Source organism: Macaca nemestrina, chromosome 20, assembly GCF_043159975.1.
Source record: "Macaca nemestrina isolate mMacNem1 chromosome 20, mMacNem.hap1, whole genome shotgun sequence".
Taxonomy (NCBI): Eukaryota; Metazoa; Chordata; class Mammalia; order Primates; family Cercopithecidae; genus Macaca; species Macaca nemestrina.
In genome coordinates, this window is record NC_092144.1 from 13,768,480 (window position 1) to 13,793,866 (window position 25,387).

At 50.9% G+C, this 25,387-nt stretch overlaps 1 protein-coding gene across 2 annotated transcripts in view; it reads left to right on the forward strand.

The window, feature by feature from the left end:
- The window catches only part of LOC105497360 (protein kinase N1), a 40,720-nt gene that overhangs the window by 13,337 nt on the left and 1,996 nt on the right, over positions 1-25,387 (forward strand). For both annotated transcript variants that reach the window (XM_011768480.3, XM_011768390.2), the window contains exons 4-17: positions 1,373-1,508; positions 5,183-5,328; positions 5,712-5,925; positions 6,659-6,853; positions 13,865-13,974; positions 14,069-14,212; positions 19,600-19,675; positions 19,761-19,902; positions 19,993-20,086; positions 23,118-23,197; positions 23,278-23,353; positions 23,440-23,531; positions 24,895-25,071; positions 25,305-25,367. In XM_011768480.3, the coding sequence (XP_011766782.1) occupies positions 1,373-1,508; positions 5,183-5,328; positions 5,712-5,925; positions 6,659-6,853; positions 13,865-13,974; positions 14,069-14,212; positions 19,600-19,675; positions 19,761-19,902; positions 19,993-20,086; positions 23,118-23,197; positions 23,278-23,353; positions 23,440-23,531; positions 24,895-25,071; positions 25,305-25,367 (1,745 nt within the window). The remainder of the gene's footprint in view (positions 1-1,372; positions 1,509-5,182; positions 5,329-5,711; positions 5,926-6,658; positions 6,854-13,864; positions 13,975-14,068; positions 14,213-19,599; positions 19,676-19,760; positions 19,903-19,992; positions 20,087-23,117; positions 23,198-23,277; positions 23,354-23,439; positions 23,532-24,894; positions 25,072-25,304; positions 25,368-25,387) is intronic.

The window sequence follows — 25,387 nt, forward strand, 5'->3', positions numbered from 1 at the left end:
ATTTAATTTATTTTTTATTTTTATTGAGATAGGGGTCTGTGTTGCCCAGGCTGGACTCGAACTCCTGGGCTCAAGCATTCCTCCTGCCTTGGCCTCCCAAAGTGCTGGGATTACGGACGTGAGCCACTGCGCCCCATTTATCAATTGATGGACATTTGGTTGTTTCCACGTTTTTAGCGATTGTGAATAGTTTTGCTATGAACACCCGTGTACAAGCATTTGAATACCATTCCATGAAAATTTAAAACCTAGAACAACTGTGTATCTTTTTACATGTATCTGAGCATTATACACAAAAAGAATAAGACTTTCTCACCCCCTAAGAATTTCTGCCCCCTCGGGGGTGATACTGACCCGATGAAAATGAATAGAGTAGGCCAGGTGCGGGTCCCAGCACGTTGGGAGGCTGAGGTGGGCGGATCACTTGAAGTCAGCGTGGCCAACATGGTGAAACCCCAACTCTACTAAAAAAATACAAAACTTAGCCAGGCGTGGTGGCACATGCCTGTAATCCCAGCTACTCGGGAGGCTGAGGCAGGAGAATTGCTTGAACTTGGGAGGCAGAGGTTGCAGTGAGCTGAGATCACGCCACTACACTCCAGCCTGGGTGACAGAACGAGACTTTGTGTCAAAAAAAAAAAAAAAAAAAAAAAGGCTGGGTGTGGTGGCGGGCGCCTGTAATCCCAGCTACTCAGGAGGCTGAGGCAAAAGAATCGTCTGAACCCAGCAGGTGGAGGCTGCAGTGAGCCGAGATTGTGCCACTGCACTCCAACCTGGGCAACAGAGCGAGACCCTGTCTCAACCAATCAATCAATCAATAAAACAAATTGCAGCCGAGAGAGGTTGAATGGCTTGCTGGAAGCCACACAGATGTTAAGTGACAGAGCCAGGATTCAAACCCCATTTACTACATCATCCCACTGTATCCAGGAATGCATGGAAGTGCATTCATTTACTTATTTATTTATTTTGAGACAGGGTCTCACTCTGTTTCCCAGGCTGGAGGGCAGTGATGCAATCTCAGCTCAGTGATGCCTTTAGCTCCTGGGTTTGAGTGATCTTCCTGCCTCAGCCCCCTGAGTAGCTGGGACCACAGGTGCACACCACCACACCCAGCTAATTTTTGCATTTTTTTTTGTGGAGACAAGGTCTTGCCATGTTGCCCAGGCTGGTCTTTAACTCCTGGGCTCAGCAGTCCACCCACCTTAGCCTCCCAAAGTGCTGGGATTACAGGCGTGAGCCACCATGCCTGGCCTGCAAATGCGTGTTGTTACATCCACATGTGAACACTGCCACAGTCACCTGGGACCTGCATGGTGTGGCCAGACCCCAACCACCCAGCCTTCCTCTCTCAGACTGTCTCTGCCTCCAGGACCGGAAGCTGCTGCTGACAGCCCAGCAGATGTTGCAGGACAGTAAGACCAAGATTGACATCATCCGCATGCAACTCCGCCGGGCGCTGCAGGCGGGCCAGCTGGAAAACCAGGCAGCCCCGGATGAGACCCAAGGTGAGTCCCTTGCTTCCAGACAGCTTAGCCCGCATCTCGCCTTGCAGGGCTCAGCCTCCAGCTCCATAATGAGTCCCTTTCTGGGGCAGGGAGGTGGATCCTGTGACCCAGTGTGAGACTTCAATACATTCCTGACCCTCTCTGGGCCAGAGCTTCCCATTTTGTCCCATGCAGAGTTTGGATTACATCAGGGGTTGGTGAATTACTACCTTCACACCAAATCTATCCATTGTCTTTTTTTTTTTTTTTTTTTTGGTCAATCCATTGTCTGTTTTTGTTTTTTGTCAATAAAGTTTTATTGGTACCCAGCCACGCCCATTTATTTACTATGTTTTTGACTGCCTGACTATTCTGAATAATGACCCTGGCACTTGGTCACAGAGAGTCACACTCACAGTCACACTGTGTCCACATGTGTCACTCACCTGGACACCAGTAACACAGACACAGTTCCAAGAAAGTTGATAGTCACAGGGATGTTGCCTTATAAACACAGTCTCAGCTGGGTGCAGTGGCTCATGCCTGTAATCCCAACACTTTGGAAACCGAGGTGGGCGGATCATTTGAGATCAGGAGTTCGAGATCAGCGGCCAACATGATGAAACCCTGTCTCTACTAAAAATGCAAAAATCGGCTGGGCATGGTGGCATGCACCTGTAGTCCCAGCTACTCAGGAGGCTGAGGCAGGAGAATCACTTGAACCCGGGAGGCAGAGGTTGCAGTAAGCCGAGATCGCCCCACTGCACTCCAGCCTGGGCAACAGAGTGAGACTCTGTCTCAAAAACACACACACAAGAAAACACACAGTCTCACTGTCACCCCTAGACCTGCTGCCACAAGGCGCTTAATCAGTCACTGGGACTTTTAGGAATAAAGTCATCCAGTCACCCATCCCTGCGACAATACCCAGAGACAAAGGAATGTGTGATCCTACCATCACACATAGTCACTGTGCAATCCATGCGGGTATCCACAGTGCAGGCACACAATCACGTGCACCATCGCATTGACACACACCCCAGGCCACACTTTTTTTTTTTTTTTTTGAGACGGAGTCTCGCTCTGTCACCTAGGCTGGAGTGCAGTGGCACGATCTCGGCTCACTGCAACCTCTGCCTCCCGGGTTCATACCATTCTCCTGCCTCAGCTTCCCAAGTAGCTGGGATTGTAGGCGCCCGCCACCACACCCGGCTAATTTTTCTTTCTTTTTTTCTTTTGAGACGGAGTCTTGCTCTGTCACCCAGGCTGGAGTGCAGTGGCGCGATCTCGGCTCACTACAAGCTCCGCCTCCCGGGTTCATGCCATTCTCCTACCTCAGCCTTCCAAGTAGCTGGGACTACAGGCGCCTGCCACCACACCTGGCTAATTTTTTTGTGTTTTTAATAGAGACGGTGTTTCACCATGTTAGCAAGGATGGTCTCAATCTCCTGACTCCATGATCCGCCCACCTCAGCCTCCCAAAGTGCTGGGATTACAGGCGTGAGCCACCGCACCGGCCGATACACCTTTTTTGTTTGGACAGGGTCTCGCTCTGTTGCCCAGGCTGGAATGCAGTGGTGTGATCATAACTCACTGCAGGCTTGACCTTCTGGGCTCAAGCAATCCTGCTGAGTAGCTGGGACCATAGGCATGTGCCATCACACCCAGCTTATTAAAATATATATATATATTTTGTAAAGACTAGGTCTTGCTGTGTCGTCCAGGCTGGTTTCAAACTCCTGGCCTCAAGTGATCCTCCTGCCTTACCCTCCCAAAGTGTTGAGATGATAGGCGTGAGCCACTGTGCCTGGCCCGTGCCCCTTTTCTTGACCTTGTGCTTTGGCATACATGCATTTGTGTCTGTAACTGTGTTTCTCTGCCCCTATAATTGTGTCCCTGTGCCCAAGATGACAGGGCCGTGTCTGTGTAACAGAATCTGACTCCTGACAGTGTCTCTATGTGGCAGGGTGACTGCATCTTTGTGACAGAGTATGTGTTCCTCTGCCTGCAGGTGATAGTGTGCCTATGCTGGTGACAAAGTGGTAATGCCATGTGTCCCTGTGGGCGACCGTGTGACAGTGTCAGTGCGACAGTGTCTGTCTTAACTCGGGCTGCCATAACAAAGTCCCATAGGCTGAGTGGCTTAAACAACAGACATTTATTTTTTTCACAGTTCCGGAGACTGGCAGTCCCAGATCAGGGTACCAGCGTGGTCGGTTCCTGGTGAGGGCGCCCTTCCTGGCTTACAGACGGCTCCCTTCTTACTGCACCCTCACAGGGAGAGACAGCCTTAGTGCCTCTTCCTCTTCTTACTTTTCATTTTTAGTTTTTTGAGACAGGGTCTTGGTCTGTCACCCAGGCTGGAGTGCAGTGGTGTGATCACAGCTCACTGCAGCCTCGACTTTCTGGGCTCAAGTGATCCTCCTGGTTCAGCCTCCAGAATAGCTGGGACTACAGGCACACGCCACTACGCCTGGCTAATTTATTTTTTATTTTTAGTAGAGACAAGCTCTTTCTATGGTGCCCAGGCTGGTATCAAACTCCTGGCCTCAGGTGATCCTCCTGCCTCAGCCTCCCAAAGTGCTGCGGTTACAGGCATGGACCACTGCACCCAGCCTCTTCCTCCTCCGATAAGGGCACTAATCCCATCATGATAGCCCTCCCTCCATGACCTCCTCTAACCCTAATTACCTCTCAAAGGCCCCTTCTCCAAGTGCCATCCCACTGGGAATTAGGGGTTCAACATAGGAATTTGGAAGGAGGCAAACATTGAGTCTCTTAACAGTGTCTTTGTGACTGACAGCATCTGTGTGAGTGTAGTCGTATGTCTGTGGTTGTCCAGATGCCCATGAGTGTCACCGTACCTGGTTGACTGTATAACCTGGTGACTGTTCATTGGGGAATGAGGTGTGTCAACATGGGTATGACAGTATGTTTTTTTTTTTTTAAATAACATGGAGTCTCACTCTGTCACCCAGGCAGGAGAGCAATGGTGCAATCTCGGCTCACTGCAACCCCCGCCTCCTGGGTTCAAGTGATTCTCTGCCTCAGCCTCCCAAGGAGCTGGGGTTACAGGCCTGCGTCACCATGCCCAGCTAATTTTTGTATTTTTAGTAGAGACAGGGTTTCACCATGTTGGCCAGGCTGGTCTCAAACTCCTGACCTCAAGTGATCCACCCGCCTCGGCCTCCCAAAGTGCTGGGATTACAGGTCTGAGCCACCGTGCTTGGCCTATGATTTATGTGTTCTTGTCTCTTTGGGTGACAGCCCCTGGGTGACAGTGTCTAAATCTAGATAATGTGGCTGTCCCTGGGGACCACAGTGTGCCTGCGTCTGCCCCTGTGCAAATCCCTGGAGGTGAAGAGGGACCGTGACAATGTGACTGTCGGTAAGCCTGGGGTGACAGTGTGCCTGTGTGTCATTGCTCAGACTGTCCCCCGTAACAGGGTAACTTTTTCCCTAAGACTGGCCCTGTGAGTGATGGTGTTTGGATAGAAGAGTATGGGTGGAAGTGTGGCTGCCTGCAGGTGACAGTGCGACAGTGTCACTGTGCCTGCCCCTTGGGTGAAGAGTGATGCATCTTCATGATGGTTTGTCTGCGGCTGGTGCCTGTTGCTGCGAATGGCTGTGTGTCTGGGACTAGGTTGGTGGGGCGCTGCACGCTAGCCTTACTGCCCTGTATTCCACACTCACAGGGAGTCCTGACCTGGGGGCCGTGGAGCTGCGCATCGAAGAGCTGCGGCACCACTTCCGAGTGGAGCACGCGGTGGCCGAGGGTGCCAAGAACGTACTGCGCCTGCTCAGCGCTGCCAAGGCCCCGGACCGCAAGGCAGTCAGCGAGGTGAGGGGCGGAGCTTTCATTAGAGCTAGGGCTTTAGCAGGGGGCGGGGCTTCAGCCAGCGGCGGGGATTTCTCCAGGAACGGCCCTGGTTTGAGGGGTGGAGCCTTAAAGGGTATGTGACCTTTATATGGGGTGGGGCCTCAGGCGGGGTAGACTGCTGTGAGAAGCGGGGCATCAGCCAGGAACAGTGCCACTGTGAGGGGCGGGGTCTCTGCAGGGGGTGGGGCCTAGTTTTCCCAGAGGTGGGACCAAATTGGTTTGAGGTTTAGCCCTCTAGGGAGGAATTCAGTGCGAGACTCAGTCAGTCTGAGGACGGGCCATAGGGCTGCACTTGGGGAGGGGCAAGCCTGGTCCCGTCCCCAGCCCCACACTTCCCACCGCAGGCCCAGGAGAAATTGACAGAATCCAACCAGAAGCTGGGGCTGCTGCGGGAGGCTCTGGAGCGGAGGCTGGGGGAGCTGCCCGCCGACCACCCCAAGGGGCGGCTGCTGCGAGAAGAGCTCGCTGCAGCCTCGTCCGCCGCCTTTAGCGCCCGCCTGGCCGGGCCCTTTCCCGCCACGCACTACAGCACCCTGTGCAAGCCCGCGCCGCTCACAGGTGGGCCTGAGACCTGCCCCACTCCTGCAGCCCTGGGCCTCTGACTGCTCTGATTTCCCCATTCCTGTGACCCCCGACTTGGATCTCCACCCTCCCCAACCCTGGACTCCCATCCCATTGTCTCCTCCCCTCTCCAGTAGACAGCCCGTTGCACCCTGGACTTCTCACCCTACTTTGCCCTCTGATTCTGAGCTCTTGCCCCCTCCCCACCTCTCAGTTTCTCCATCTCTCTTCACCTGGCCCAGTATTTTTCCCCCAGCCCCTGTCCCCCAGCTCCACCTCAGCCTCACAATGCTCAGCCCTGAGCCTCCTATCCCCCTGCTGCAGACCAGCCAGCCCCACCTTCCACAGACCCCTCAGCCATCTACCCCTCCAGACCAGCCCCACCGTAGACCCCTAGCCCATCTCAGGCCTCAGGTCGTCCACCGAGTCCTCCCCTAGAACCCCTAGTCCTACCCTGTTCCTGCTTGCCTGAGCCCCGGCCTGCACCCTGAACCTCCCTTCTGCCCCTAAACTTCCGCATCGGAGCCCGTCCTGGAAGGACTGCTTGTCTCATGTTCTCCTATTCCAGCACGGACATCCCGGCCTCAGGCTCTGTGCTCCACCCTGGTTGTCCCTCACTAGCTCCCACTTGTACCATGGCTGCGTCTCGATGTGTCCCCTCCCCACTGTGGTCCCCTCCACTCAGCCTGCCCCAGAAATGGCCCCCCTGCTGAGCTTTCCCCTCCTGCAGGGACCCTGGAGGTACGCGTGGTGGGCTGCAGAGACCTCCCAGAGACCATCCCCTGGAACCCTACGCCCTCAGGGGGTGGACCTGGGACCCCAGACAGCCGCCCCCCATTCCTGAGCCGCCCAGCCCGGGGCCTTTACAGCCGCAGCGGAAGCCTCAGTGGCCGGAGCAGCCTCAAAGCAGACGCTGAGAACACCAGTGAGTGGCATCGTGGGCCCTGAGAAATGGGGTGGCATGGGGGACCCGGAATGCCCCATATTTGTAAACCTTTAAAAAATAGGCCAAGGGTCGGGTGTGGTGGCTCACACATGTAATCCCAGCACTTTGGGAAGCCAAGGCAGGCGGATCACTTGTGGTCAGGAATTTGAGACCAGCCTGGCCAACATAGTGCAATGCAGTCTCTACTTAAAAATACAACTTGGCCGGGCGCGGTGGCTCAAGCCTGTAATCCCAGCACTTTGGGAGGCTAAGACGGGCGGATCACGAGGTCAGGAGATCGAGACCATCCTGGCTAACACGGTGAAACCCCGTCTCTACTAAAAAAATACAAAAAACTAGCCACGTGAGGTGGCGGGCACCTGTAGTCCCAGCTACCCGGGAGGCTGAGGCAGGAGAATGGCGTAAACCCGGGAGGCGGAGCTTGCAGTGAGCTGAGATCCGGCCACTGCACTCCAGCCTGGGCGACAGAGCAAGACTCCGTCTCAAAAAAGAAAAAAAAATACAACTTAGCTGGGCATAGTGGTGCACACCTATAATCCCAGCTACTTGTGAGGCTGAGGCAGGAGAATTACTTGAACCCGGGATGTGGATGTTGCAGTGAGCCATGATCGCGCCATTGTCCTCCAGCCTGGGTGACACAGTCAGACTCTGTCTCAAAAGAGATCGCGCCACTGCACTCCAGCCTGGGCAACAGCGTGAGACTCCGTCTCAAAAAAAAAAAAAAAAAAAAAACAGGCCAGGTGCAGCAGCTCACGCCTGTAATCCCAGCACTTTGGGAGGCTGAGACAGGAGGATCACTTGAGGCCAGGAGTTTGAGACCAGCCTGGGCAACATAGCAAGACCCTGTGTCTACAAAAAATAAAATGTAAAAATTAGCCAGATGTGGTGGCCCACACCTGTAGTCCTAGGTATTCTAGAGGTGGGAGGATCACTTGAGCCCAGGAGCTCCAGGCTGCAGTGAGCTGTCATTGAGCCATTTCACTCCAGCCTAGATGACAGAGAGACCCTGTCTCTAAATTAAAAAAAAAAAATCAAGGTTATTTAGATTAAAAAAAAAAAAAAAAAGGCTGGGCGTGGTGGCTCACGCTTGTAATCCCAGCACTCGGGGAGGCCGAGGCGGGTGGATCATGAGGTCAGGAGTTCAAGGCCAGCCTGGCCAACGTGGTGAAACCCCGTCTCTACTAAAAATACAAAAAAATTAACCAGGCGTGGTGGTGGGTGCCTGTAATCCCAGCTACTCGGGAGGCTGAGGCAGAGAATTGCTTGAACCCAGGAGGCGGAGGTTGCAGTGAGCCGAGATCACGCCACCATACTCCAGCCTGTGCGACAGAGCAAGACTCCATCTCAAAAAATAATAATAAATAAATAAATAAATAAAATTTAAAAAAGGAAAAACCAAACAAAAAACCAATATATCATACTCATTAGGATGACTATTTTACAAACCCAACAAAACAAACAGAAAATAACAGCTGTGTTAGGATGTGGAGAGAAATCAGAACCTTTGTGCACTGTTGGTGGGAATGTAAAATGGTGCAGCCCTATGGAAAATATATTGGCATGGCCGGGCGTGGTGGCTCACACCTGTCATCCCAGCACTTTGGGAGGCTGAGTGGGGGCAGATTACATGAGGTCAGGAGTTCGAGACCAGCCTGGCCATCCTGGCAAAACCCCTTCTCTACTAAAAATACAAAAATTAGCTGGGCATGGTGGTTTGTGTCTGTAATCCCAGCTACTCAGAAGGCTGAGGCAGGAGAATCGTTTGAACCCAGGAGGCAGAAGTTGCAGTGAGCCGAGATCGAGCCACTGCACTTCAGCCTGGGCGACAGAGCAAGACTGTCTGAAAGAAAGAGAGAGAGAGAGAGAAATATTGGCAGTTCCTGAAACGATTAAAAACAGAGTAAGCAGGCCAGGCACAATGGCTCACGCCTGTAATCCCAGCACTGTGGGAGGTCAATGTGGGTGGATCACCTGAGGTCAGGAGTTCAAGACCAACCTGGCCATCATGGTGAAACCTCATTTCTACTAAAAATAAAAAGTTAACCGGGCGTGGTGGTGGTGTGCGCCTGTAGTCCCAGCTACTCTGGAGGCTGAGGCAGGAGAGTTACTTGAATCCAGGAGGCAGAGGTTGGAGTGAGCAGAGATCATGCCACTGTACTCCAGCCTGGGTGACAGAATGAGACTCTGTCTCAAAAAAAAAAGAAAAAAAAACAACAACCAAGAATAACCATATGATCCAAAGCTACTTCTGGGCATATCCCCAAAAGAATTAAAAACAGGGCCTCGGACGTTCCATAATGTATACATATTTCAAAACAACATGTTGTACATGATAAATATATAATTTTTGTCAGTTTTAAAAATAGTGATAGAAAAATATTCTTTAAAAAAAGGGTCTAGGAGATATTTGTATACCTGTGTTCACAGCAGCACTATGAAAGCCAAAAATGGAAGCAACCCGGTGTCCACCAGTAGATGAATGGATAAACAAAACGGGGGCCGGCCGTACAATGGAACATTACTCCAATTTAAAAAGGAAAGAAATCCTGCCAGGCGCAGTGGCTCCTGCCTGTAATTCCAGCACTTTGGGAGGCGAGGCAGGTGGATCACTTGAGCTCAGGAGTGCGAGACCAGCCTGGGCAACATGGTGAAACCCCGTCTCTGTTAAAAATACAAAAATTAGCCAGGCATGGTGGCGCATGCCTGTAATCCCAGCTACTAGGGAGGAAAATCGCTTGAGCCCAGGAGGCGGAGGTTACAGTGAGCCAAGATCATGCCACTGCACTCCAACCTGGGTGACAGAGTGAGACTCTGTCTCAAAAAAAAAAAAAAAAAAAAAAAGGAAAGAAATCCTGTCTCATCCTGAAACATGGATGAACCTTGAGGACATTAGTCTAAGTGAAATAAGCCAGTCCCCAAAAGACAAATATTGTATGATTCCAGTTATATGAGGTTCCTAGAGTAGTCAGATTCATAGAGACAGAAAGTAGAATGATGGATGCCGGGCAGTAGAGGGAGGGGAATGGGGAGTTTATTCTTTAATGTGGACAGAGTTTGGGTTTTGTAAGCTGAAAGTTCTGGAGATGGATGGTGGTAATGGTTGCACAGCAACGTGAATGTACTTTATGCCACCGAACTGGACACTTAAAAATTATTATGATGGTAAATTTTATGTTATATGTATTTTACCATAATTTTTTTTCTTTTTTTTTTTTTCTTTTTTTTTTTTTTGAGACGGAGTCTCGCTCTGTCACCCAGGCTGGAGTGCAGTGACCGGATCTCAGCTCACTGCAAGCTCCGCCTCCCGGGTTTACGCCATTCTCCGGCCTCAGCCTCCCGAGTAGCTGGGACTACAGGCGCCCGCCACCTCGCCCGGCTAGTTTTTTGTATTTCTTAATAGAGACGGGGTTTCACCGTGTTAGCCAGGATGGTCTCGATCTCCTGACCTCGTGATCCGCCCGTCTCGGCCTCCCAAAGTGCTGGGATTACAGGCTTGAGCCACCGCGCCCAGCCAATTTTGTTTTTTCTTGAGACGGAGTCTCGCTCTGCTGCCCAGACTGGAGTGCAGTGGCACGGTCTCGGCTCACTGCAACCTCTGCCTCCTCAGTTTGAGTGATTCTCTTGCCTCAGCCACCCAAGTAGCTGGGATTACAGGCATGTGCCACCATGCCCGGCTAATTTTCTAATTTTTGTATTTTTAGTGGAGACGGGGTTTCGCCATGTTAGCCATAATTTTTTTTTTGAGATGGAGTCTTGCTCAGTCGCCCAGGCTGGAGTGCAGTGATGCGATCTCGGCTCACTGCAAGCTCCACCCCCCGGGTTCTCGCCATTCTTCTGCCTCAGCCTCCCGAGTAGCTAGGACTACAGGCGCCCGCCACCTCGCCCGGCTAATTTTTTTTGGTATTTTTAGTAGAGACGGGGTTTCACCGTGTTAGCCAGGATGGTCTCGATCTCCTGACCTCGTAATCCGCACGCCTCAGCCTCCTAAAGTGCTGGGATTATAGGTGTGAGCCACCGCGACCAGCCGGCCATAATTTTTTTAAAAGAAAATTTGATTCCTAATCTCGCAGCTAAAGAAAGGACAAAGAAAGAAAATTAATACATGTGTACCAAAAAAAAAAAAAAAAAAAAAAAAGGGAGTGTAGAGAAGAGTAACGGGAGAGCAGACACCCATGTTACCACCACCTGCGTTAGCAAATAGAATATGGCAGCCAGGGGCCACAGCTCGTGCTTGGAATCGCAGCACTTTGGGATTTGCAGGAGGATCACTTGAACCCAGGAGTTCAAGACCAGCCTGGGCAACACAGCAAGACCTTGTCTTTACAAATAATAAAAAAAATGGGGCACATGTCATCAGGCCCTCCTGAGTCTGTGTCACAGAAAAAAAGAAAACTAAAGGGAAAAAAAGCGAAGACAGACCAACCAAAAATTAACCAGACGTGGGCATGGTGGCTTATGCCTGCGGTCCCAGCTACTTGGGAGGCTGAAGTGGGAGGATCACTTGAATGCAGGAGGTCAAGGCTACAGTGAGCCGTGATTGCACCACTGCATTCCAGCCTGGGCAACTGAGCGAGACCTCATCGTAAAAAAAAAAAAAAAAAAAAAGGAAAAGAAATAGAATATTTCCAGCTCTCCAGAAGCCCCTCCTGTCTCCTTCCCAATTCCAGCTCCTTCCTCTGCCATAGAGGTGACTACTGTCCCGACTTTTATCATTTCCTTGCTATAATTCATAGTTGTAGAATTCCATGTTTGCATCTCCAAAAACTTTAGTTTAATTTTGCCTGGTATTAGAACTTTATATTGATAGGCTCATACAGACTGTATTCTATCACATGGCTTTTTTCATTCAACATTGTTTCGGGGCTAGGCATAGTGGCTCAAGCTTGTAATCCCAGCACTTTGGGAGGCCAAGGTGGAGGGATTGCTTGAGCCAAGGAATTTGAGCCCAGCCTGGGCAACATGATGAAACCCTATCCTATAAAAAAATGCAAAAAAACAAAACCAACCAAACAAACAAAAAAAGCATTGTTTTGGGAGACTCATCCATTTTGTTGTGAGAAGCTATAGTTAATTCATATTTATTCCTGCTTAATAATCCATTATGTTAGACTGAGCCATATCGAATTGCCTTTTTCTGAAACCAAAAAAAAAAAAATAGTTAAATATCAGCAATTTTGTACTTCAGCTACTAAGAGTGTATCGCAGTTTTAAAATATTAATTCTCCTGTTAATGGACTGTGGGATGCCTCTATTTTGGACTGTTATATATACTTTCTATAAATGTATCTACTGATGTATACATGCATGCATTTTGCTAGGGTAAATTCTTAGGAGGGCCTGGGCACGGTGGCTCACGCCTGTAATCCCAGCACTGTGGGAGGCCAAGGCCAGTGATCACTTGAGTTTGGGAGTTCAAGACCAGCCTGGCCAACATGGCAAAACCCCATCTCTACTAAAAACACAAAAATTAGCTGGGCATGGTAGTGTGTGCCCGTAGTCTGAGCTACTTTGGAGGCTGAGGCACGAGAATTGCTTGAACCCAGGAGGTGGAAGTTGCAGTGAGCCGAGATTGTGCCACTGCACTCCTGCCTGGGTGACAGAGAGAGACTCTGGCTCAAAAAATAAATGAATAAATAAATTCTTAGGAGTATGTTGCTGGGACTTCCATGTAGAATAAAACTGAATTTGGATCCCTGCCTCACCTCACACCATGGTAAAAAAAAAATCAACTGGATTAAAGGCTTCAATGTCGGCCGGGCGCGGTGGCTCACGCCTGTAATCCCAGCACTTTGGGAGGCCGAGGCGGGCAGATCACAAGGTCAGGAGATCGAAACCACAGTGAAACCCCGTCTCTACTAAAAATACAAAAAATTAGCCGGGCGAGGTGGTGGGCGCCTGTAGTCCCAGCTACTCGGGAGGCTGAGGCAGGAGAATGGCGTGAACGCGGGAGGCGGAGCTTGCAGTGAGCCGAGATCACGCCACTGCACTCTAGCCTGGGCTACAGAGCGAGACTCCGTCTCAAAAAAAAAAAAAAAAAAAAAAAGGCTTCAATGTCAAATGCAAAACTTCACAGTTGGAGAAAAGTAATGGAGAGGAGGATTTATTTTAAAAAGATAGCAGACAGCCAGGCCTGGTGGCTCATGCCTGTGATCCCAGATACTTGGGAGGCTGAGGCAGGAGAATATCACTTGAGGCCAAGAGTTTGAGACCAGCCTAGTCAACATAACAAGACTCATCTCTACCAAAAAAAAAAAAAAAAAAGAAGAAAGAAAAAGATAATAGACCTGCCCCTTTCTGCCAGCATTTTCTTTCTTTTTTTCTTTCTTTCTTTTTTTTTTTTTTTTGACGTAGAACTTTACTCTTGTCGCCCAGGTTGGAGTGCAGTGGCGTGATCTCGGCTCACTGCAACCTCCGCCTCCTGGATTCAAGTGATTCTCCTGCCTCAGCCTCCTGAGTAACTGGGATTACAGGCATGCGCCACCACACCTGGGTAATTTTGTATTTTTAGCAGACACGGGGTTTCACCATGTTGGTCAGGCTGATCTCAAACTTCTGACCTCAGGTGATCCACCTGCCTCAGCCTCCCAAAGTGTTGAGATTACAGGCACAAGCCACTGTGCAAGGCCATTTTTCCTTTCTGTTTTCTTTCTCTCTTTCTCTCTCTCTCTCTCTTTCGTCTGCTCTGTCACCCAGGCTGGAGTGCAGTAGCATGATCTCGGCTCACTACAACCTCTGCCTCCTGGGTTCAAGTGATGATCCTGCCTCAGCCTCCTGAGTAGCTGGCATTACGGGCGTGCGCCACCACGCCCAGCTAATTTTTTGTATTTTCAGTAGAGATGGGGTTTTGCCATGATGGCCAGGCTGGTCTTGAACTCCTGGCCTCAACTGATCTGCCTGCCTCGACTTCCTAAAGTGCCGGGATTACAGGCATGAGCCACCTTGCCTGGCCGCTGCCAGCATTTTCTGACTGGGCCCTCTCCCCCATTTCAGGTGAAGTCAGCACTGTGCTTAAGCTGGACAACACAGTGGTGGGGCAGACGTCTTGGAAGCCATGTGGCCCCAGTGCCTGGGACCAGAGCTTCACTCTGGAGCTGGAGAGGGTGAGCTGCGTTGGAGGACAACAGGGCCCGGAGGAGGAGGAGGCGTTCCGTGCCTCTGGCACCCTGAGTGATGGCCCTCTTCCTCTCCCTCCAGGCACGGGAACTGGAGTTGGCTGTGTTCTGGCGGGACCAGCGGGGCCTGTGTGCCCTCAAATTCCTGAAGTTGGAGGATTTCTTGGACAATGAGAGGCATGAGGTGCAGCTGGACATGGAACCCCAGGGCTGCCTGGTGGCCGAGGTACAGCCCACCCCTGATCCTGAGAAAATGCTGCTTCTCCCTCACTCCCCCATTCCCAGTTTCCTAGAAGGGGAAAATCTGTTTTAGGTCTGGCTCTTCCAGAAGGGGAAGATACGATTTAGGTCAGGCTCTTCTAGAAGAGGAAAACACATTTTAGATCCAGCTCTTCTAGAAACAGAGGATATGTGTTAACTCTGCCTTTTCTAGAAGGAGAAGATATGTTTTAGGTCAGCCTCTTCTAGAAGGGGAAGAGATGTTTTAGATCTGCTTTTTTCTAGAAGGGAAAGATGTTTTAGATCAGGCTTTTCTAGAAAGGGAAGATAGGCTTTAGATCATACTCTTCTAGAAAGGGAAGATACGTTTTAGATTTGCCTTTTCTGGAAGGGGAAGGCATGTTTTAGGTCAGGCTTTTCTAAAAGGGGGAGATATGTTTTAGATCTACCTCTTCTAGAAGGGGAAGATACATTTTAAATAGATATCTTGTAGAGGGAAAGGTATGTTTTTGATCAGGCTCTTCTAGAAAGGGAAGATAGGCTTTAGATCTGCCTGTTCTAGGCTGGGCGTGGTGGCTCATGCCTGTAATCCCAGCGCTTTGGAAGGCCGAGGCAGGTGGATCACCTGAGGTCAGGGAGACCAGCCTGGCCAACATGGTGAAACCATGTCTCAACTAAAAATACAAAATTAGCTGGGTGTGGTGGCGCATGCCTTTAGTCCCGGCTACTCGGGAGGCTGAGACAGGAGAATCGCTTGAACCCAGGAGGCAGAGGCTGCAGTGAGCTGAAATCCCACCACTGCACTCCAGCCTGGGCAACAGAGTGAGACTCCATCTCAAAAAAATAAAATAAAATAAAAGATCTGTCTGTTCTAGAAGGGGAAGGTACATTTTAGATCAGGCTCTTTTAGAAGCATAAGATATGTTTTAGATCTGGTTTCTCTTAGTACGGAAAGATAGTTTTAGATCAGGCTCTTTTAGAAGTGGCAGGTATGTTTTAGATCAGTGTATTCTAGAAGGGGAAGATACATTTTAGATCTGTCTCTGAACCTTGATAGAAAAGCACACCTTGGCCGGGTGCGGTGGCTCACACCTGTAATCCCAGCACTTTGGGAGGCCAAGGCAGGTGGATCACTTGAGGCCAGGAGTTCCAGGCTAGCCTGGTCAACATGGTGAAACCCCATCTCTATTACAAATACAAAAATTAGCTGGGCATGGTAGTGGGCACCTGTAATCCCAGCTACTCGGGAGGCTGAGGCAGGAGAATTGCTTGAACCCAGGAGACAGAGGTTGCAGTGAGCTGAGATCATGCCATTGCACCCCAGCCTGAGCAACAAGAGTGAGACTTTGTCTCAAAAAAAAAAAAAAAAAGAAGAAGAAGAAGAAGAAAAGAACTTCTAATTAGCCACATCAGTGATATAACCTTAGCTGGGATTGGTTTTGTTCTGAGGCAAGATATTTAAAAAAAAAAAGAAGAAGAAGAAGCTGATTTCCAAATTTAGAAATGTTTAAAGAAAAAAGGAAATAAATTATAAAATTTCATCCAGCCGGAAAAGTGATACAAAACCTGGCAACATATCGTGGTGATTGTTACCAGCCACAGTCAAGAGAAAGCGATTCCTTCCACAGCCGTGTGAGGGTGAAGGTCTGAATTGGGGTGGCCTCCCCTTGGCATTGTTGACATCTGGGGCCACATCATCCTCTGTGGTGGGGCTGTCCTGTGCACTGGAGAATGTTTAGCAGCACCTCTGCCCACTGCTTACAGGATGGCAGTAGCACCGGCTCCCCCTAAGGTTTGGCAGCCCAGAGGTCTCCAGACATTGTTTAGTGCTCCCTGGCTGGGAACCCCTGGTCCGAATGACATTTCTAGCTGAGTTCGCCTAGCATAAGCCAGACTCTGTAGCGAGTGCTTTGGCGACGTGAACTTTTTAATTCTCACAACCAACTAGCAAAAGAGGGACTGTTATTACTCAAATTTGACAGAGGAGGAAACTAGGGCACAGAGAAGGAAAGTGACTTGACCCCTCATTTAGCCAAATTATCCTAAAAAACTCTTAATCTTCCGCTGACCTATATGTGTACCCCATTTTACATATATACATAATAGATTACTTATATATGTATAAACACATATTATCTATTATTTACCCACCTACCTGTCCATCCATCCACTCTGTCTGTCTGTCTATGCATTCATCCATCCATCTTTTTTTTTTTTTTTTGAGACGGAGTCTCGCTCTGTCGCCCAGGCTGGAGTGCAGTGGTGCGATCTTGGCTCACTGCAAACTCCGCCTCCCAGGTTCACGCCATTCTCCTGCCTCAGCCTCCCAAGTAGCTGGGACTACAGGCGCCCGCTACCATGCCCAGCTAATTTTTTGTATTTTTAGTGGAGACAGCGTTTCACCATGTTAGCCAGGATGGTCTCGATCTCCTAACCTCATGATCTGCCCGCCTCAGCCTCCCAAAGTGCTGGGATTACAGGCGTGAGCCACTGCGCCCGGCCCAGCCATCTTATCAATGCATCCTTTATCCATTGATAGATATACCTATATTATCTATCTGTCTTATCTATGTATCCATCTATATTAGGTATCTATATTACCTATTTATCTAATCCATCTATCCATTTATCTATCTCTCTATATATTATCTATCAACCAATCTATTTTTCCATGCATCCGTCTCTATTATCTGTCAGTCATCTTATCCATCAATCTTATATATGCATCATCCATCCATCCATCTCTGTATATTTCTCTCTATATACATCTACCCATTCCTCTATCTTTATCTATCCCTCTCTATCTGTGCCTCTAATTTTTCTCTCTGTAGCTAGATCTATCCATCCATCTATATTATCTATCAACTAATCTATCTTTCCATTTACCCATCTGTCTATATTATCTATCCATATTATCTATCTATCCATCTATATTATCTATCATCTTATCCGTCCATCCATTTATCTTATCTATGCTTATCCCTCTATCCATCCATCTCTGTATATTCCTCTATCTCTGTTTGTATCTACCCATTCCTCTCTCTGGCTCTATCCATCCCCGTCTATATCTATCTGTTCCTCTCTCTATTTTTCTCTCGATAGCTGTATCTATCTATCCATCCATCCATCCATCCTTCTATCTGTATGTATCCCTGCTTCTATCAGCCTCTCTCTCTTACTCTATCTGTAACTACCCTTCCATCCATGCCCCTCTCTATCTACCTGCATCTATATGTGTCTCTTTCTGTGTCTATTTATCCATCTCTCTATATCCATATCCCCAAGCAGAGGTTCTCCCCTGGTCTGATCATCAAGCACCACTGAAAGAAAGGGGCTGGTCCAGGCACGGTGGCTCACGCCTGTAATCCCAGCACTTTGGGAGGCTGAGGCTGATGGATCATTTGAGGTCAGGAGTTTGAGACCAGCCTGGCCAACATGGTGAAACCCCGTCTTTACCAAAAATACAAAAATTAGGCTGGGTGTGGTGGCTCACGCCTGTCATCCCAGCACTTTGGGAGGGTCAGGCAGGCAGATCACCTGAGGTCAGGAGTTCAAGACCAACCTGGCCAACATGGAGAAACCCAGTCTCTACTAAAAATACAAAAATTAGCTGGGCGTGGTAGCACATGCCTGTAATGCCAGTTACTTGGGAGGCTGAGGCAGGAGAATCGCTTGAATCGGGGAGGTGGAGGTTGCAGTGAGCCAAGATCGCACCACTGCACTCCAACCTGAGCAACAGAGTGAGGCTCTGTCTCAAAAAAAAAAAAAAAAAAGAAAAAAGCTGGGCATGGTGGTGGGTGCCTGTAACCCCAGCTACTCGGGAGACTGAGGCAGGAGAATCTCTAGTGTCTGGGAGGTGGAGGTTGTGGTGAGCCCAGATTGCGCCACTGCACTCCAGCCTGGGCAACAGAATCTCAAAAAAAAAAAAAAAAAGGGAACTTTCTGCAGCTCTGTTGTTGATGTACCCACAGTGGCTGAGTTCTGTTGTAGATGGAAATGTTCTCTATCTGAAATGCAACCCGTGCGACCAGGGAACCAAAGTTTTTTTTTTTTTTTTTTTTTTGAGACGGAGTCTCGCTCTGTCGCCCAGGCTGGAGTGAGTGGCGCGATCTCGGCTCACTGCAAGCTCCGCCTCCCGGGTTCACGCCATTCTCCTGCCTCAGCCTCCCGTGTAGCTGGGACTACAGGAGCCCGCCACCACGCCCGGCTAATTTTTTGTATTTTTAGTAGAGATGGGGTTTCACCGTGTTAGCCAGGATGGTCTCGATCTCCTGACCTCGTGATCCACCCACCTCAGCCTCCCAAAGTGCTGGGATTACAGGCGTGAGCCACCACACCCGGCTCAAAGTTTTAATTTCACTGACATTTTCACTAATTTAAACTTAAATCGCCACATGTGAAACCGTACCAGACACCGCAGTTCTGTGACTTCGGCATCTTCTAGAAATTGTGTTGGAGTTGGGAGAATTAAACTTGACGGGTGACTTCCATAGATGGGTGGGCACCAGCGTTGCCTGGGGACTTGTTGAAATATTGAGTGCTTTAAGGCCGGGCGCAGTGGCTCACGCCTGTAATCCCAGCACTTTGGGAGGCCACAGTGGGCAGATCACTTGAGCCCGGGAGTTTAGGACCAGCCTGACCAAGATGGTGAAACTCCGTCTCTACAAAAAATACAACTATTTGCCAGGCATGGGGGTGCGCGCCTGTAGTCCCAGCTACTCAGGAGGCTGAGGTGGGAGGATCGCTTGAGCCCGGGAGGTGGAGGCTGCAGTGAGCCGAGATTGCACTACTATACTCCAGCCTGGGCAATGGAGCAAGACCCTGTCTAAAAAAAATTATCTATCTATCTATCTATCTATCTATCTATCTATCTATCTATCTATCTATTTGTATAGATGTATCTCTCACACATACACACACACACACACACACACACACACACACACACACACAGACAGCGCGCTTCCTCCACTCCGTGTTTCTGGCTCAGTAGGTCAAAGGGGGGGCCTGGAAACCTGCGTTTCTAGCAAGTTCCCAGGTGTTGCTGCTACTGCAGGTCTGGGGTCTGGGAGCACATGTGGGGAATTGGGGTGTGTGATGGTGTGGCGTCCGTTTGTGGTCGCTGTCTGTCAGTCTTGTTGGATCAGATGCTCTCCCCACCTCTAGAAGGGGACCCGGTTGTCTGCTTCTTGCTTTTCCAGGACGTCCCTTCAGGAGGGGAGCCGTGGGTGGCACTGATGGCCTCTTCATTGTCACCTGGTACTCGGGTTGAATCTGATGCCACCTGACCAGAACCCCACTGGGGCGTGCACACCCGTGCTCCTAGGGGCTTCCTTACCAAGCTGTCTGCCTGCAGGTGGGCAGGGGTCCTCACCGTTTGGTCCCTTCCCCCAGGTCACCTTCCGCAACCCCGTCATTGAGAGGATTCCTCGGCTCCGACGGCAGAAGAAAATTTTCTCCAAGCAGCAAGGTGAGAGGGTGCTCCAGGCCTCCTGGGGGAGAGGCTGGGGTCCTGGGAGTGTCATGGAGGGTGATGCCTGCCGCCGTCCCCCCAGGGAAGGCGTTCCAGCGCGCTAGGCAGATGAACATCGACGTCGCCACGTGGGTGCGGCTGCTCCGGAGGCTCATCCCCAATGCCACGGGCACAGGCACCTTCAGCCCTGGGGCTTCTCCAGGATCCGAGGCCCGGACCACGGGGTAAGGAAGGAGGGCCCCGGGCTCCCGGCCGCCCCTTGAAGCCTGCGAGAGTCCTGGGCCCCAGACACACCCTCCTCTCGTCTGCGGCAGTGACATATCGGTGGAGAAGCTGAACCTCGGCACCGACTCGGACGGCTCACCTCAGAAGAGCTCGCGGGCTCCTCCTTCCCGCCCATCGAGCCTGGTGAGGGTCCCTCCTTCTCCCCGGCTAGGCCTGGCCTGGGCAGCGTCAGGGGTCCTGCTCCAGGCTCAGAGACCACTAGGAACTTCCTTGGAGCCCCGCAGCATGTCTGTGGCAGAACCAGGGCCCAGATCTCTATGCTGGTTAAAACCTGTGCCCAGATCTCCATCCTGGTTAACAAATGGCTCATGCCTATAATCTCAGCACTTCTGGGAGGCTGACATGGGAGGATTGCTGGAGCCCAGGAGTTTGAGACCGGCCTGGGCAACACAGTGAGCCACGGTGAGCCATGATCCTGCCCCTGCATGGCAGCCTGGGCTACATAGGGAAATCTTATCTCAAAAAATAAAACAGGCCGGGCGCAGTGGCTCACACCTGTAATCCCAGCACTTTGGGAGGCTGAGGCCAGGAGTTCAAGACCAGCCTGGCCAACACAATGAAACCCCGTCTCTACTAAAAATACAAGAATTAGCTGGGTGCGGTTGTGGGCACCTGTAATCCCAACTAGCCGGGAAACTGGGGCAGTTGAACCTGAGAGGCGGAGGTTGCAGTGAGCCAAGATCATGCCAACTGCGCTCCAACCTGGGTGACAGAGCGAGACTCCGTCTCAAAAAATAAAAATAAATAAATAAAACTGTGAGCTCGGGGGCTGGGCCGCCTGGGTTCCCATCCCTGCCCTGCCACCTCTTGGCTCTGCGCTTCACCTCTCTGTGCCTCAGTGCACCGCTTTGCAAAACGAGCATATTTAAAACTCATGTCGATGACAGAGTGATCGAGAGAGTGCTGTGCTCTAGGCAGAGGTTACCGCAAGCTGGGATCCACAAGGGGACCTGCTGGGTAATGGAAATGTTCCTCGTCTTTATCTAGGTCAGAGGTCAGCATGCATTTTCCGGAAAGGGCCAGAGAGTCAATATTTTTGGCTTTGTGGGCTAGACAGTCCCTGTCTGCTTTGTAGTTTGAAAGCAGCCACAGACGATTTGTACACCATAAGCGTGTCTCTATTCCGGTAAAACCTTATTGGTAGTTCACACGGAAGTTTGAACATCGTTGAACTTTCATGGGCAATGAAATATTCTTCCTCTTTTTTTTTTTCCCCCAACAATTTAAAAATGTAAAAATCACTTCACCTGTGGTCCCAGCTACTTGGGAGGCCGAGGCAGGAGGATGACTTGAGTCCAGGAGTTGGAGTCCAGCCTCAACAACATGGTGAAACTCCATTTTTTTTTTTTGAGATGGAGTCTCACTCTGTTGCCCAGGCTGGAGTGCAGTAGTGTGATCTGGGCTTACTGCAGCCTCCACCTCCTGGGTTCAAGGAATTCTCCTGCCTCAGCCACGCGAGTAGCTGGGACTACAAGTGTGCGCCACCACACCTGGCTAATTTTTGTCTTTTTAATAGAGACGGGGTTTCACCTTGTTGACCAGGCTAGTCTTGAACTCCTGACCTCAGGTGATCTGCCCGCCTCAGCCTCCCAAAGTGCTGGGATTATAGGTGTGAGCCACTGCGTCCAGCCACTGCATCTCTTTAAAAAAAAAAAAAAAAAAAGGTGAAAGCTGGCCGGGCGCGGTGGCTCAAGCCTGTAATCCCAGCACTTTGGGAGGCCGAGACGGGCGGATCACGAGGTCGGGAGATCGAGACCATCCTGGCTAACACGGTGAAACCCCGTCTCTACTAAGAAATACAAAAAAACACTAGCCGGGTGAGGTGGCAGGCGCCTATAGTCCCAGCTACTCGGGAGGCTGAGGCAGGAGAATGGCATGAACCCGGGCGGCGGAGCTTGCAGTGAGCCGAGATTGCGCCACTGCACTCCAGCCTGGGCGACAAAGCGAGACTGTCTCAAAAAAAAAAAAAAATTTAAAAATTTAAAAAAAAATAAAAAAATTAAAAATGGACATTGTCGAGCCAGGCATGATGGGACTTGTAGTCCTAGCTACTCGGGAAGCTGAACAATTCTGTAATCCCAGCACTTTGGAGGCTGAGGCGGGTAGATCACCTGAGGTCGGGAGTTCGAGACCACCCTGACCAACATGGAGAAACCCCATCTCTACTAAAAATATAAAAAATTAGCCTGGCCTGGTGGTGCATGCCTGTAATCTCAGCTCTTTGGGAGACTGAGGTAGGAGAATCACTTGAACCCGGGAGGCGGAGGTTGCAGTGAACGGAGATCGTGCCATTGTACTCCAGCCTGGGTAACAAGAATGAAACTCAAAAAAAAAAAAATTAGCTGGGTGTGGTGGTGCAAGCCTTTAGTCCCACCCCCTACCTTCAGGAGGTGAAGGTAGAGTTGAAGGCTGCACTAAGCTATGACTGTGCCACTGCACTCCATCCTGGGCGACAGAGCAAGACTCTGTCTCTAAAAAAAAACAAAAGGCCGGGCGCGGTGGCTCAAGCCTGTAATCCCAGCACTTTGGGAGGCCGAGACGGGCGGATCACGAGGTCAGGAGATCGAGACCATCCTGACTAACACGGTGAAACCCCGTCTCTACTAAAAAATACAAAAAACTAGCCGGGCGAGGTGGCGGGCGCCTGTAGTCCCAGCTACTCGGGAGGCTGAGGCAGGAGAATGGCGTAAACCCGGCAGGCGGAGCTTGCAGTGAGCCGAGATCGCGCCACTGCACTCCAGCCTGGGTGACAGAGCCAGACTCCGTCTCAAAAAAAAAATAAATAAATAAATAAAAAATAAAAATAAAAATAAAAAAAAATAAATTAAAAAAAAAAAAAAGAAAATTTGGGCTGGGCGTGGTGGCTCACGTCTGTAATCCCAGCACTTTGGGAGGCCGTGGTGGGTGGATCACCTGAGGTCAAGAGTTCCAGATCAGCCTGGCCAACATGGTGAAACCCCATCTCTACTAAAAGTACAAAAATTAGCCAGGCGTGGTGGTGCAGGCGTGTGGCTGGAGGAGAGTGAGTGAGGGGCCGCATGGGAGGAGAGGTGAGGACAGAGAGGTGGGGGGCAGATCTTGCAGGGCCTCAGAGGCTGTTGTGGTTATGAGGGCATCTCTGACTCTCCTTACTCTGGCCTCTTCTCCGCCACAGAGCTCCCCGATCCAGGAATCCTCCATCACTCCCAAGCTGCCTTCGGAGACCCAGGAGACCCCAGGCCCCGCCCTGTGCAGGTGACACCACTCCCCGGCCCCCTGCCCACCACCCACCCCTGCCTGCTGTCCTTGTCCTCACCAGTGGCCTCTCTCCACAGCCCTCTGAGGAAGTCACCTCTGACCCTTGAGGATTTCAAGTTCCTGGCGGTGCTGGGCCGGGGTCACTTTGGGAAGGTGAGGTGGAGGGCAGGGGATTGGGAGACCCCCCCCCCAGGTCCCTGGCTGGCCACTAAAGCCACCCCTGCCCACTGTGGTTCCAGGTGCTGCTCTCCGAATTCCGGCCCAGTGGGGAGCTGTTCGCCATCAAGGCTCTGAAGAAAGGGGACATTGTGGCCCGAGACGAGGTGGAGAGGTGGGGACCTGCCGTGGTCCTCTGGGGACCTCTGTCTTCTCTTTTGGGAAATAACAGAGCAGTTCTCTCCTTGGAGCTGCAGGGAGAGTGACTCATAGTGGTCACTAATGCCAGGCACGGTGGCTCTCGCCTGTAACCCCAGCACTCTGGGAGGCCGAGGCAGGTGGATCACTTGGGCTCAGAATTTCAAGACCAGGCTGGGCAACATGGCGACACCCCCATCTTTACAAAACATACAAAATAATTAGCTGAGTGTGGTGGTACGTGCTTGTAGCCCCAGCTACTCATGAGGCTGAGATAGGAGGATCACCTGAGCCCAGTAGGTCAAGGTTGCAGTGAGCTGAGATCACACCGCTGCACTCCAGCCTGGGCAACACAGTGAGACCCTGTCTCAGAACAAATAAGTCACTAATACCTACTAGCCTAATACCAAGATAATAATAGCTCTTATAAAAGTTATTCGTTTGTTCCTCCATGTTGCCCTATAAGGTAAATACTGATGGCACAGAGAGGTTGAGCAATTTACCCAAGGTCACACAGCCAGTAAGCAGCAGGTCCAGGATTCAAAGCTAGAGACTCAGGTTCTGAAGCCTGTGCCCTTCGTGGTGCAAACATACTGCCTCTGCTTTGGGGACAGGATCCTGGGTTCAAATCTCACATCTGCAGCATGGGCTTGGAGATCCTGGGGAGGTCACTTCTCCCTTCAGAACCTCAGCCTCTTTGCCAGGCACTGTGGCTTACGCCTGTAATCCCAGCACTTTGGGAGGCCGAGGTGCATGGATCACCCGAGGTCAGGACATCGAGACCAGTATGGCCAACATGGTGAAACCCCGTCTGTACTAAAAATACAAAAATCAGCCGGGTGTGGTAGTGGGCCTCTGTAGTCCCACCTATTTGGGAGGCTGAGGCAGGAGAATCACTTGAACCCAGGAGGCAGAGGTTGCAGTGAGCCAAGATCGCGCCACTGCACTCCAGCTTGACTCTGTCTCAAAAAAAAAAAAAAAAAAAGAACCCCTCTTGATGTGGAGAAGCGGAGTGCTGCTGCCTTCCACACACACGGTTGTCAGGTGCTGTCTACACAGTGCCTAACCCCTCTAAACATTCGGTACAGGCACTGAGATTGTCCTTGGTCTTCCCAGCATTCTTTTGATAATCAGGAACCCAACTCAGAAACAAGTAAAGAAATGTATTGGTCTGCATCAGAAAAGTCCAGGAGTGTGCTGCCTTCAGGCATGGCTGTATCCAGGTGCTGAGATGACATTTCTCAGTTCTGCTTCCCTCTGTATGGGCTTTGCTTGCCGTCTGGGAGTCGGGGGTAAGCGGCGGCCATGGTCTCTGACTTCTGTCCCCCACCCCTCCCCAGCCTGATGTGTGAGAAGCGGATCTTGGCGGCAGTGACCAATGCGGGACATCCCTTCCTGGTGAACCTCTTTGGCTGTTTCCAGACACCGGAGCACGTGTGCTTCGTGATGGAGTACTCGGCCGGTGGGGACCTGATGCTTCACATCCACAGCGACGTGTTCTCTGAGCCTCGTGCCGTGTGAGCCTGGCCCCCCGGCCCGGGCCCCGCCTCCCTCCACAGCGTCTGACATTTCAGTCCCCTCGAGAGGCTGGCAGCCTGCTTCTCACCCCTCCACCCTCAGGCCTTGCTTCCCCCAGCCTCCCAGAGCTTTGGGGAGACTGGGGGGGCTTTTGAGGTTGTGGGAACCAGGCTTATGTGACCCTCCCTGCTTGCAGGGTGGCCCCACCCCTCAGCAGCCTCTCTCTCTGCAGCTTTTATTCCGCCTGCGTGGTGCTGGGCCTACAGTTTCTTCATGAACACAAGATTGTCTACAGGTGTGTGTGTGTGCGCGCAT